We start from the raw sequence: 14019 nt of genomic DNA, 5'->3' as shown, positions 1-14019 counted from the left end.
CATAATGACAAATAAATAGAGAGCCTTTGTTACCTCCCTGCATCTTGGTGGAGAAAGGTTTGTGAGGCTGAGGGAAGAAAGTGCCATTGTGACTCATCAACACCGTACAACAAACCCTCAACGTACAGTGTACAGGTCTGGTTAACAATATATAGGTCCCCCAAATTCGCGGGAGTTAGGTTCCCAAAATGGCCGCGAATAACATTTGCTAACCGGGGAGGAGGGGGGACATTTTTACTTGTGTACAATGAAATGTTTACTGCATTCCCTTTGTGTTTACCCTTAGGACAATTATTTCTTTTACCTGTATTGTATATACAAATAAATAATAATGGGAAAATACTCTCACAAATAATCAGAATATATTTATTACAATTTTTACCGTCTACCCTCAAGTCCGTGCTTTATTTATTAAGTACGGACTTGAGGGTAGACTATCTCATTTTTAATAAATTTGTTTCTAATTATTTGTGAGAGGATTTTCCCATTATATTATTAATTTGTATGTGTTTTGTGTGTGTGTGTCTACACACACACACACACACACACACACACACACACACACACCATACATATATATAGACTATACAGGTAAAGGAAATTATTGTCTCTAGAACGAATGGCTCCCTGTCCCAGCCGCAAAAATGCCGGCAACTTTAAAACTACCCACAGACATTCTTGGGTACATCCAGGGTGTCATCCGCGAATAATAGAGGATCGCGAAATACAAATCTGCAAATTTAGGGGCCCCCTGTACTGAGGTTCTCTTTACATATACTGTACAGTAGTATACAGTATTCGCTCTTTGGTCTGTGTTGTGATGGAGGAGGTAGCAGTGAGTCATGATCTAGTACGAGTCATGTTACTCTAACATTTAAAAGGTCGAATTGGGACATAAACAGTGTGTTTGTGTTTATGTAGGGTGTGTGTGTGTGTGTTTGTGTCGGGTGTGTGTGCGTTTGTGTTTATGAAGGGTGTGTGTGTGTGTAGGGTAATTTTTACAATGGTTGGGACTTGGCTGTTCTTATAGTGATCAGTTCGTGCTTGTATGGGCTGGATGCGGTTGTGGTGTCGAACAGCAATTCTCGGGCGAGGGATCTCAGGTGGTAGTAGGAGCCGGTGTCGAGGATGGTGCAGAAGCTTCAAACCAAATTTGCAGATGAGGTCACGGTGATGATCGGAGAGAGCCGAGAGGGTCAGTGTGTTGAGCGCTTCTTGATATGTGGAGTAGGAAGGGGAGAGAATAATCTTGCATGCCCTCTTTTGTACTTTTTCTAGGTGTTTGCATTGTGTGGCATTTAGGGAGGAAGACCAGGTAGGGGAGGCATAGGTGAGCTTGGGAAGTATGAATGTTGAGTAAACACTGAGGAGCTCGGATGCAGGAACTCCGAGGGACTTGAGTCGGCGGAGGAGGTGGAGACGGAAACTGGATGATTTGACAACTTCACTGACATGTGGTTTCCAATTTAGTGTGTTGTCTATGGTGACGCCGAGGAGCTTAGTGGAATCTACAGCCTGGAGTGTGTTGGGACCTAAAGTAATGGAAGGGGGTGGGACAATGTCGGAGGAGAGGTTGATGTGCATAACCATGGTCTTGGTACGGTTGATGGTGACGTGGTTGTTGGCGGCCCAGTTTTGGAGACTGTTCAATAAATCCTGAAGGGCGGTATAGTTGGGAGTAGAATTGTTGACGCTGATCCCAATGGTGGAGTCGTCGACATATTTCCAGCGAGTGGTGGTTTCTCTTAGGGCATCATTGATAAGCATAAGGAAGCATAGTGGTCCCATCTTGGTGCCTTGGGGTACGCCATAGGTGAGTGACTGAAAGTTGGAGACAGCCCCTCGGAAGCGTACAGCTTGGCGTCGGTCGATGGCTTTGTTGATGACTAAGTTGTGGTCGACTAGGTCGAATGCTTTAGTGAAGTCAGTGAAGGCGACTGCTACAGACATTTTTTTCTCCAGATGGCGGTATATGTCGTCAAGAAAGCTGACAAGACATTGAGTGGTGGAGGAAGTTTTCATATTACCAAATTGCTGAGGGTCTACGACTCCTGCAATATCAGCATAAGCCCAGTCGAACACAAAACTTTCACAGATTAAGCTGGGTATTGGGGTGATTGCAATGGGTCATAGTTGATTTCAGGATTGTGGGCTGGTTGACTTGGGCACTGGTGACACATAAGGAGTATTCCAGTCAGCTGGGCATCTGGCTTGACTGAGGGAAGCATTGCTGATGGAGCATAGGGGTTTAGCAAGCTCCGGGGAGAACTCCTTGAAGAGTTTCATTGGTAAGTCAATGGGGGTGGTGGAGCATTTTAACTTCAGTTTGTCCAGACGTTTTGCTACTTCAAATTCTTCTTCTAAGTCAGTGGGAAGGGAGGCTGGTAGGTAAGCAGGGAGAGTGGTTTTGTCAAGCCGGGGGAGCGTCTGGCATATAGTAGCGAAATGGTTATTTGATTGCTCAGCTGCGTCAACATTAGTGAGATGGCTAAGGAAGGGGAGGGGGTGTGTCTTATTGTTTAGTCCACAGAGTTCTTTAAGCTTACCATACCATTGACTGATGTTGGTCTGCTTCAGGTGTTGCAATTTGGTTGGGTAGTGAGACTTCTTAACAGTGCGCATTTCGCGGATGACTCAGTTGCGAAGGGACCTGTAGCGGTTGTGGTCATTGAGATAAAAGGCTCTGTCTCTCTGTTGCATAAGTCTTTTGATCCGAGGTGTGATCCAGGGCAAGTCAGCTGGGTGAGATCTGACGGACTTCTCGGGGAAGAAGTGGTGGTGAGCTTCCGTGGTGGTGTTGGTATAATTTATCCATTTGGTGTCCACGTCATCCACGCTAAGTACTTCAGTCCAGGGATGGTGAACTATCCACTACCCGAAGAGGCGCACTGCAGTCAGTAATCGGCCTGTAGGTCTTGATGTAGGGTCTCTGTACTTGGCTGGTAGTGGCAGCAGGGGACCAGAGCACTGATAAGTGTGTGCTACACCCAATAGGAGGCATTGGTTGAGGTGGTTGGTACTGGTCCGCTAAGTCAGTTAAGATAAGGTCAAGGGTATTTTGACATGTGTGGGGAAGTTCACAGCTTGTGATAGTGACAGCTGGTCCTGGATATCAGTGGTGTCAATTTCATTATAATCCCCACATAATACTAACTTGGCACATGGGTACCTGACTCTGAGGTGGTAATGAGATGATTGATAAGAGTGTCTCTGGTGGGCGAGCGAGGCGGATGGTATGACACACAGATTATGATAGAGGCAGTGTGGCGCGGGTGGGCCCGTGGCATAACACGTACCCATAATGCCTCCACATCTGCTGGGACTTGAACATCCAAGCATGACAGGCGTTGGTCATTTTGGCAGAAGAAGGCAACGCCCCCTCCGCGTCCATGTGAAAGAAGGTGACGAAAGAGTTGATATCCCTCAATATGACACGTTTCCGGAACAATTTGCCAAGCCTCACATATGGCAACGACGCTCGTGGCGACTGACCTGACTGTGGTTGCCAGCTCATCAAACTTGTTAGCCAGGGAAGTGATGTTGGAGAGCAGTAAAGACGGGAGATTAGACCATATCAGTGGACTTCAGTGTAATGGTACGGTCTGTCAGGGGTGAGTTTCTTTGGTTTCCTAGTGGAGGTTATGGCCCTAATGGGCTTTTGTTTATGACGCCCCTGTCTACGGCTGCGCGCATGGAATATGTTCAGTAACTTAAGTCGCGAGATAACACTGCTGTGTTTTTGTGCTTTTCCTTGGGATGCACTATAGGAACACTGCTTGGTAATTAATTATTGCACTGATCACTTGAATGTTTTGCTGAATAAGTCCTGGTGTAGTAAGGCTGGTAGGGCGTTGGGATATAGCATGGGGAGGTGGGGGGGGGGAGCAAACAGACTCGGCCTGGCTGCCAAAACCCGGAGCGCCTTCAGGGCACGTCTCGTCTCACTGATGGTTGACAAGTGTGTGTGTGTGTGTGTGTGTGACTCCTTTCTCAATTATGTTGGGCTGAATCAAGGAGTAAATATATACAGTAGGTGCAGTACTGTGTTAAATTTGTGCCTCTAATGCAGTTGTTGAAGGTTGACCGCACATCACCATGACTTGTATCAATATTTTATTTTTACAATTTTCAGGAGGAACATTTGGAGCCAGAAGTACTGAAGGAATTACAGAAGGAATTCAAGAAAGGCTGGCAGCTACGAGAGCAGTACAAGAGACTGGACAAGGTTGGGGCACATCGAGATGCTGCCAGGCGTGAAACCAAACAGAGAATTAAGAACAAGCGGGAAGAAGTGAGTACCCCGTCATTTATTATTATTGTTTTAATGTGTGATGTATATAATAGTACCATATAGAGTTGTCTGTCTGTTTTATTATTTGGGTTATAACTTCTCAACATTCCTTCACTAATACATAGACAGGGATTCATTTGTAGGGACACTTAAAATGCCATATATATTAGGGTCATAAAATACTGTACTGTATTGTTGTTGTGTTAAACATATTAATGGTGTTGTGTTGCCTCATGTAACAGTTGTACATTGGAAGGGTGTACTGTACTGTACTGTTATTTTGTTAGTACACTATTAAAACTACAATATATTGGGTAAACTGTAAGTGGGATTGTTGTACTCAGACAAGTTACAAGTGTTTGCTGTTTTCATAATAATACAGTGATCCCTCGGTTAACGATTTACCTTCCATAAGACTCTTAACTTCGGTTAACGAGCAATCACTCGATTAACGAGTTTTTACGAGCTGACTTCAACATGTTTTCGCTTGCATTTGGCGGTCCACCAACTGTAGTATTAGTCTGCCAATACAGTAATCGGTTTTAGGGCTTAAATTCCTTACTATTTTAGTAAATATCAAGAAGTTTATACTATTCAATAATTTTAAAAGTTTAATATTAACTTTTTTAGTCATTTTAACAATTATTGAACATAAGTGAAGGTAAAGAAACTAGTTTCTGGCGCGCCATCCAGCCTGTTAACACATCAAACAGGCGTAAGTCTCTCTCTCTTGTCAGTGGAGGTAACATCTTGCTCGAGACTCTCTTCAACTAAACGCTTTTTTTCTGTGTTTGCAAGCAAATTATTGGTCATTTTGAAATTTATTTTACATATTGACAATATATAATGCAGTGCAGTGTTGATTTAAAGAAAATAATCTTGAAATACACCAAGAGAACTAAAATTTTATGGGTGAAATGGTGCCATGGGGTGACTTCTCTTCCACCCCAATGCCTTCTCTTGTCCCTTCTCCTCCACCCCCATTCTAATTCCTATCATCATCATCATCCAGGAACCTTCTACATACACACCTCAAAGTAAGTGTACTTTTCTACCTTTTTTGTTGACTTTAGGCAATTTTCGGTGAGCTGGAACGGATTGTGCTCGTTAACCGAGGGACCACTGTAATAACAATAACTACAGTATTTCTAGCAGCAGCAGCAGCAGTAGTTATTTTAGTACTGTATAGTCGTGAGCAAAAGTCGTGTTGCCTCTCCTGTTGATCCACGAACCCCAAGATTCAGTCTCGTGAATCCGAAACGTTTATGGACAGAATTATGCATCGGCGTCTGCTGCTTTGGGTTCATGAGTCTGGATTTCAGGGTTCACGAAGTAGCAGGAGAAGTGAGAGGACTTTATTTGTTGATGACAGCACAGTGCAGTACAATACTGTACGTACCTGTGTTATGAGTTGAGAGCCACATTTCAGTAAATATTTGTAGGAATATTCAACTATGAAGACCAGTGTTGCCACAACTCCAGTAATTTACATGTGAAAGGATGAATGCTGTAAATGTTGTTAAAATTTTGGGGGCAATTTTTTTATCTTTAAAAAAAAATTAAATTCACATGTTAAAAAAAAAATTATATTCACATGTCTTTCCTTAGACTGTGTTATACTACCTCACTTTCAGTCTTTTCAGTAGATTTACAGACATGAGGGAAATTTTGGTGCATATTTTGGGACCCAATTTTTACCCAGTTACATAATTGTGTCTGATGAAATAGTTACTGTACGGTATCTTTACACATAGTTCTGAGAGATGTACAGTGGACCCTCGGTTAACGAACGGTTTGATTGACGAAATTTCGGTTAACGAATTATCTCCCATAAGGATCTTCAATTCGTTTCCAGCGGAGTAAATATCAAGAAGGTTGTGTTCTTGAATATTTTTGCATTTTTATATTAAAATTTTGGGTCATTCTAAAATTTAGCCATCCAAGTTTTTCAACTATTATTTTTGGCTCGATATATGTAACTTTATTAATTTATTGAAACTCGTTTACATGCACACACTGTCCTAAGGGCAAAGCTGAATTGTACATGTATTCAAAATAATGTAATGTACAAAATGATTACTAAAATTTTTGTCTAGTGCAAACTATAGCATGTTTATATTCAAATTAATCACTATCTTATAAGAATTCCAGCAATGTAAATTATATTTTCTCCGGTCATTTCTTTGACATTTTATAATCAAAAAACAAAAATTCAATGTAAAGGTCATAAATAAACAAATACAGGTAAATACTTCACCAGACCTTTGGCGCTTGCCAGCCTTTTTAAAGGGAATACAAACAAAAATTTTGTCAGTACACAGCGCAATCACTAACGTCAGGACTCGAAAATACGTAATTTGAAAAAAAATTGGTATGACTGGGGCGGTTGTATGTTCGGGTGGTCGTAAGTCGAGGAATAGCTGTAAACACACATTAGACCTTGGCACCAACTGTCAAACATATCACCTCACCTCCTGCTCCCTCTCCCCCATCTGCCCAGCCAGGGTTTTAGGGTTACAGTTTGTATCTTATATACCTGGTATAATATCACAGACTAAAGTTAGGAGAATATAATTTGCAATATATATATATATATATTTATATATATATATATATATATATATATATATATATATATATATATATATATATATATATATATATATATATATATATATATATATATATATATATATATATATATACAATCAACACCTCAACCCGCCAGGATTCGAACCCACGGCCCACAAGCCTATGACTGTGACCGGGGAACGCTAACCGCTGGACCACCAGGATACTAAAAGCAGTCCTAGACTTTGTTATATTTCACACAAAGCCTGTTCAACGAGCTTATGGCGCCGTGAACCTCTAATGGGGACCACCCGTATCACATAGGTGGTCAGAGTAACGTTTTACCAAATCCGGCTTCGAAACACGGGTTGAGGTGTTGATTGTATGTAGAAGTCCGCGTGCTTTATTGGGCTAATGAAATATATATGGATCCTCGTGTTTCTGACATCACGTGTTTTTGGCTTTACTTTGTATGTACTTTTCTGTGAGCTGGAACCAATTACCCAATATCCCATTGAAACACTGTAATGGATTCGGTTATTGAACGACTCTGGAACGAATTGTGTTCGTTAACCAAGGGATCACTGTAATACTGTTCAGGAATCCTACTACAGTATATGAAAATGTGGGAAACCTTTATTGAACTTTATTTAACCACTTTGACGTGTGTGTTGTTGTTGTTGACAGTATACAATCATCGTGGAAGTACATTAAAATAATTTTAGCCTTGGTATAAGATAATGGTCTTGTGTATTAACTAACATCATCCCTTCACCCAGGCTCATGCTTCTCACCGACCGACTTTAAGTCTAAATATCATCACAAGAATAATACCTGAAGATAAAGGAAAAGATCAACAGCAGAAGAGAGGCAGAGAAGGAGAGAAGGATGAAGGAGCCAACTGTGCTATGAAAGTAAAACCTGAAGATAAAGGAAAAGATCAACAGCAGAAGAGAGGCAGAGAAGAAGAGAAGGATGAAGGAGCCAACTGTGCTCCTCCTCCTCTGTCAACTGTGGAGGACATAAAGTATTATGATACTGAATTGTCCTCCAAGAAGGTGAGATATTGTACCTGACCTGGAAAATAGATTTAGGTTAGGTGAGGTGTACCATTGTGACGTGAGGTACCATTAATGAGGTGTGAGGTACCATTAATGAGGTGTGAGGTACCATTATTGAGACGTGAGGTACCATTATTGAGACGTGAGGTACCATTATTGAGACGTGAGGTACCATTATTGAGACATGAGGTACCATTAATATGACATGAGGTACCATTAATATGACATGAGGTACCGGGAACTTATGACATGGGGTACTGGGAACTCAAATATGTGTAGGTTATGTATGTGTGTTTTTGTCTGGATGTATTTTATAAGTTTCTGAAAGTACAAGAGTGAAAATTGCTAAGTGTGTGTTCATTAGTGTGGCTTACTGTAGAGTTAAGGGTCATCGTTATCTCTCTCACTAGGGCAGTACAATACAGTAACACATAATAACAAATGAATTATATTTTCACAACCTACTTACAACTTTTAAGCTGTGGGGATGAATGATATGGTGAGTAAGTGCAGTGGTACATCTGTTTAGCCTGTAGTAGTAAACATTTGGCCTATGAGAACTACACTAGACCTGTTGTGATATAGCATCTGGTAAATACTGTATGTTGTGGATTCTGAGACCTGTGTTTGGATCCCCACTGAACAAGAAGCTAAGTTTTCTAACCTCCCCTTACCTTACCTAACCTTGCCTTACTTAACCTAACCTAGCCTTACTTAACCTAACCTACCCTAACCCTACTTCAACAAAAATATAAATTGTGCACATTTTTTTCAGGTTTCTGATGTGATAACATGTAATGGGGTCCCCATGGAGACTGAGAAGTTTGTGTATGACATCTACTACTGGCCACATGACGTTGACTGGATGAAATATGTGTGCGAGTGAGTACTCAACTGTGATGAACTATTGTTATTCTTATCAATCTTCCATTACTATTTATTATGCCCTGCCAGCTAGTGCCAGAGAGCTCTCCTGTGTTATATTATTTTATGTGTGTTTGTCTGTCAACAGGAGGGTCTGAGGGTCTATGGTTTTTAGTAGTAATCAACTCCTTTATTTTTTCCAAAAGTTTCTTAAGACTTGTCAGGGTTGTTGCTCAAGCACTGATGAGTAATAGTTATACTGTACAATATTTATTTGATTTTGCATGACTTGTAACACAAGAACTATTATGATATAAAACTATCATAAATCATTTAACAGAAGCCACCACTTTAGGTCCTGTATTGTATAGGTGAGTGTAGCATCTGCCCACACTACTCGTGACATTTAAGGCTCACCAATGGTATCACTCTAGGTTTGAAACCTCAGCTTGAGCTGCTGTTCAAAGCTCATTACACATCTCCCTGTTTACTACAACTCTTAAAAGGAACTAAGTATAATGTGCCTCACTATCTTGGCACTTGAACAGTGTTATAGAGTCAGAAGTCAGACAGATACATCCTGGACCCAGTGCATGCCCAATACTGCTAACAATATGTAACAGAGACTGCAGTAGCCGACTGCCCAAGCAGCTAACGAGCCAATCGGTAGTGAAGAGGATAAAAGTAAAAAGAAAAAGTATCATGTCCAAGTTTTTGTATAACAAAGAAGGTGAATTTGCCTTATTTTTTTCATGTTCCAAGAGTATCTTATATTTGCTAATACAGGTTGTACCTCTCTAGTCCGGCATTCTGTGGTCCGGAACGATTTCAGTTTGTCCAATAGGCAGCTTTTTTTTTTTTTCTTCTTCTTCTTCTTTTTTTCTCCTTATCTGAATTATTATTATTATTATTATTACAGGAGTATTAAATTTTTGTCCCTCAGGCCCCAATGTGGGTCAGTGACCTATGCCCGGTGGGCTAATCCAAAAAAAGCCGGAAATTAAGGTCTGTAGACATCCAGCAGTTCAGCTGCTCTCTCTCTCTCTCTCTCTCTCTCTGCTTGTCTATACAGAGTACAACATTTAACCCTTCAATATATATGAGGCAGTAAATAAGTGTTGCTTTCATATTCTTATGTAGAGTAATGACGATATGTTTTCACATGTTCGCACTAACATACACGCAGTCTCACTTTTTTTTTTTACCATTAATGGTTAGCTACTTATATTGTTCCATTTATTACATTAAATAACATTACAGGTACTTCAAACAACCATATTAATTTTTTTACAGTAATTTTACTACAGCTACAATCAGAGTCTTATTTTCTTCAGTTTTATATGTAGAACCAATCAGTCACTGGTTTTGTAAGCTTTAACATAAACAATGCCGGCAGCCGTCTCGTCTCCTCTAATATTCCACGTATTATTAATAAATTGTATTGTTAATTTTGCACACACAAACATTAATTCAATATAAACAAATTCAGATACATTAATTAAAATATATATGAACAGTAAATAAGTGTTGTTTTCATATTCTTATGTAAAGTAATGATGATATGTTTTCACGTGTGCGCACTTACATACGCGATCTCTCTTTTTTCTTTACCATTATCGTTAGCTACTTCTATTGTTCCATTTATTAACATTAAATAACATTGCTTAAAACAACTATATTAATTTTACTACAGCTACAACCAAGGTCTTATTTTCTTCAGTTTTATATGTAGAACCAGTCAGTCACTGGTTTTGTAATCAACAAAAACAATGCTGTGTCATTTCCTCGTGTGTTTTAATATTCTACGTGTTATTAATGAATTGTATTGCTCATTTTGCACACATAAACATTAATTCAATAAAAAAGACATTCAGCAATAAACAATAATGAATCTTTTGTACATAAGAGAAATGACGCTGTTTACACGATTATGCACGTCGTCTGCACGTTGGCGGGCCGTTCAAACCCGTCGAACTTCAAGTTTCCGCCGTCAAAATTTTTATTTTTTTTTGTGTTCCAATAAAATACGTTGAATTAAAAACTCGCGAAATTTGAGAAGCTACTATACGACATTTAACCCTTCAATATGTCTTCAAAGAGACCATGATGCAGAGAAAGTGGTGCTAGTGCTTCCAAGCATAAGCACAAGTCACTATCTATCCAGGAAAAGGGTGAATTTCCATGGTCCGGCACCGGTCAGGTCCCGAGGTTGCCGGACTAGAGAGGTACAACCTGTAGCTCAGCTTGATGTGAACTGGCATGTTGGTACAGTACATTTTACTGAAACTACTCTGTACTGTTCAGTCATCCCTTGGTTATCACCCCGCCGAGTGCGTCATAACGAAAGTTATGGTTCCAGGCATCCAAGACCAACCCCAAGTTCCCATTTTATGACTATTTAGACCCATGTAAAATAGTACTGTAACTGTATGAAATTTGAACCAAATCACAGTATGACTCCCAGTGCTGGAAACCAAGGTAGTATTAGGTCAGGTGTATTTTTTATGTCAAATGACATTTTTTTTTTGAGGGAAAGTGAAAACTAACCTAACCTTATATATTAAAGATAAATCTATATTTAAGAAAATATATATTAAGGAGATTTAAAACTTAGGGGCACAATTAAATGTGTTATTGTTAAAACATTTTGGATAAGATGTGCCACAATGTGACTCATCGCACCACAGGGTGTACTGTACCGTACCGTACAGTACTGTATCTTACCGTACCTTACTGTACCATACTGTACTGTATGATACCGTACGGTACGGTACCTTTCCGTACCGTACTGTACCGTACTGTACTGTATTGTACTGTACCGTACCGTACTGTACTGTACTGTACTGTACCGTACAGTACTGTACCGTACTGTACCGTACTGTACTGTACCGTACTGTACTGTACTGTACCGTACCGTACTGTACTGTACCATACCGTACCGTAATGTACCGTACTGTACTGCACCGTACTGTACTGTACTGTACTGTACCGTACCGTACCGTACCGTACCGTACCGTACCGTACCGTACTGTACTGCACCGTACCGTACCGTACTGTACCGTACCGTACTGTACTGTACTGTAATGTACTGTACTGTACTGTACTGTACTACTAATAAAAATATTGTAATTTTAGTTCTTTTATTAAAGTTTATTTATATAATAATATTTTTAGTAATTAACATTAATTTGGAGCATTATAAAGGCATATACACCATTATTATACTGAGCACTGAAGGAAGGCAGAGAGACAACTATGGTGAGTGTTTCTTAGACCTTGACAGTTCAGTACAGTAGGTAATAAGGGTACAGTATGTGGTGGTCACACATGTTTTAGGTTTTAATCTTAAAACATTAGGTCAGAAGGTCTTAGTGTTTCTTCAGGTCAGGGAGTAAATGTTATAAACCTTTAACACAACTTGCTGTTACTGAAGCTGCCACCAAACATTGTTAGCTGGTCCTTGTTAGGGCCATAAGCAGACAATACCTTATACACTTAAATAAAACTAAATGATTGAATGTCAAAATTGTCTCATAACTCTTTGATGCAGGTTATGACACATTCACCCTCACATTATTTCCCTGCTAGTTATGGACACATTACTTATTAAACAGCCCTCATATATTTTGTAGTTAGTGCCATAATAATGAAGTACAGTACAGTACTGTATTAAGGATGAGGAAAAGATGTGGTACACAAGCAGAGTGTGGCACTGACCAGACTGGACCAGGAGACAGAGAAGTTGTCACACCATGATCCCTCACTCCCCTCATGGTAACATAATAAACAACTCTACACGTAAAATTTAATTATAAGCAAAGTACCGGTAATATGTTACATTTTAGACGCATTTAAATGTAAAGGAGAAGTACAGTACAGTATATGAGGTACTTTAATAAAAGAATACATCATCTCTAGTCATAACTAAACAGTACTGTACAGTATAGAGGGTAAAACATTTGAATGGAAAAAACACTCCCAGGTCTATGATATTAACATACTGTACGGGGACACTGGTTAAGCAAAAGTGTTCTGTATTATTAGAGAGAGAATTGCAACCTAACAGGGTTGGCTTGATCACATACGAGGTGTGATCCAAAAGTTCCCGGACTGGTTTCATAAAATCTTTATTTCTCAAGATATTACAGTGAAACTTTTTGTCACCCTCAAAATATTCTTCAGAGGCCTCAATGCAGCACTGAATCCGCTCCTCCCACTTCTGGAAGTCTTCGTTGATGAGGTTGAAGAACACCTTCTGTGATGTGTCCTGGGTCTCCTTTCTGTCCATGATCTTCTTCCCTTCGAGGTTCAACTTGAACTTGGAAAACAGCCAGAACTCCCAGGGGCCTGATCTGGAGGGTGGGGGACCACTGGGATGCTGTACTTCACCAGATAATCATTGACAGAGAGGAGAGAGTGTGCGCAGGTGCATTGTCCTGGTGAAGCGGCCAATTGCCAGTCGTCAGTCCGAATCCGGTTAACATTTCCATATGAGAGGTCCAACCGCTCGGCAATCTTGTGGATGGTCACCTTATGATTTTCATGGACAAGCTGGTCATTTTTCTGGACATTTTCATCATTTCTCTCAGTGGAAGGCCACCCAGAACAATGCTCATTTTCAAAGGAGGTGCACCTTTCTTTGAAGCTCTTGTGCCACCTGAAAACTTGAGCCCTGGACATTGCTTCATCTTTGTAGGCTTCTTTGATTATTTTGTGGGTTTCTGCACCATTTTTATCAGAGTCTGAAGCAAATACCTCCCTCCATGTTGAGGGTAGAGTGGCGGCTGACTCTACTTAGCAGATGGGCCGGTGCACACACTCACACAAAGCTGCACTATGGTCGGTTGGCGCCACAGATTCCCGCCAAATCAATGTAGTAAACAACTTACACCCAAGGTGAGCAACTGCTGATGATTCAATTTCGATATCTGCAAAGAGAAAGGTTTTATGAAGCCAGTCCGGGAACGTTTGGATCACACCTCGTATGACCCTCCATGGGAAGCTCAAACTAGCAGCAGTGTGTGTGTGCGAGACCGTCCAGTTTGTTCCATATTTAAGATAAGTTTTTCTTTATCTCCGTCTTAATTAAGGATGGGTTGCTCATCACTAAGATGACTACTGACTACACAAGAACAACTTTACATTAACAGTGTAAGTCATAACTAAATCCATTTAACTGCAAAAAACGTGAGTGGCAAAGAAACCAACAAGGAACAGGTGGAAGCAAGTGGT

General features: G+C 40.3%; 1 protein-coding gene across 2 annotated transcripts in view; it reads left to right on the top strand.

Moving 5' to 3' along the window:
- The window catches only part of LOC121874291 (probable RNA polymerase II nuclear localization protein SLC7A6OS), a 37626-nt gene that overhangs the window by 7020 nt on the left and 16587 nt on the right, over positions 1-14019 (top strand). For both annotated transcript variants that reach the window (XM_042378391.1, XM_042378390.1), the window contains exons 3-5: positions 4133-4291; positions 7642-7920; positions 8699-8805. In XM_042378391.1, coding sequence (XP_042234325.1) covers positions 4133-4291; positions 7642-7920; positions 8699-8805 — 545 coding nt within the window. The remainder of the gene's footprint in view (positions 1-4132; positions 4292-7641; positions 7921-8698; positions 8806-14019) is intronic.

The sequence above is a fragment of the Homarus americanus genome, unplaced genomic scaffold (assembly GCF_018991925.1).
Source record: "Homarus americanus isolate GMGI-L3 unplaced genomic scaffold, GMGI_Hamer_2.0 scaffold26488, whole genome shotgun sequence".
Classification (NCBI taxonomy): Eukaryota; Metazoa; Arthropoda; class Malacostraca; order Decapoda; family Nephropidae; genus Homarus; species Homarus americanus.
The sequence above is the reverse complement of the archived record's forward strand: the minus strand, read 5'-3'. Positions and strand labels throughout refer to the sequence as shown.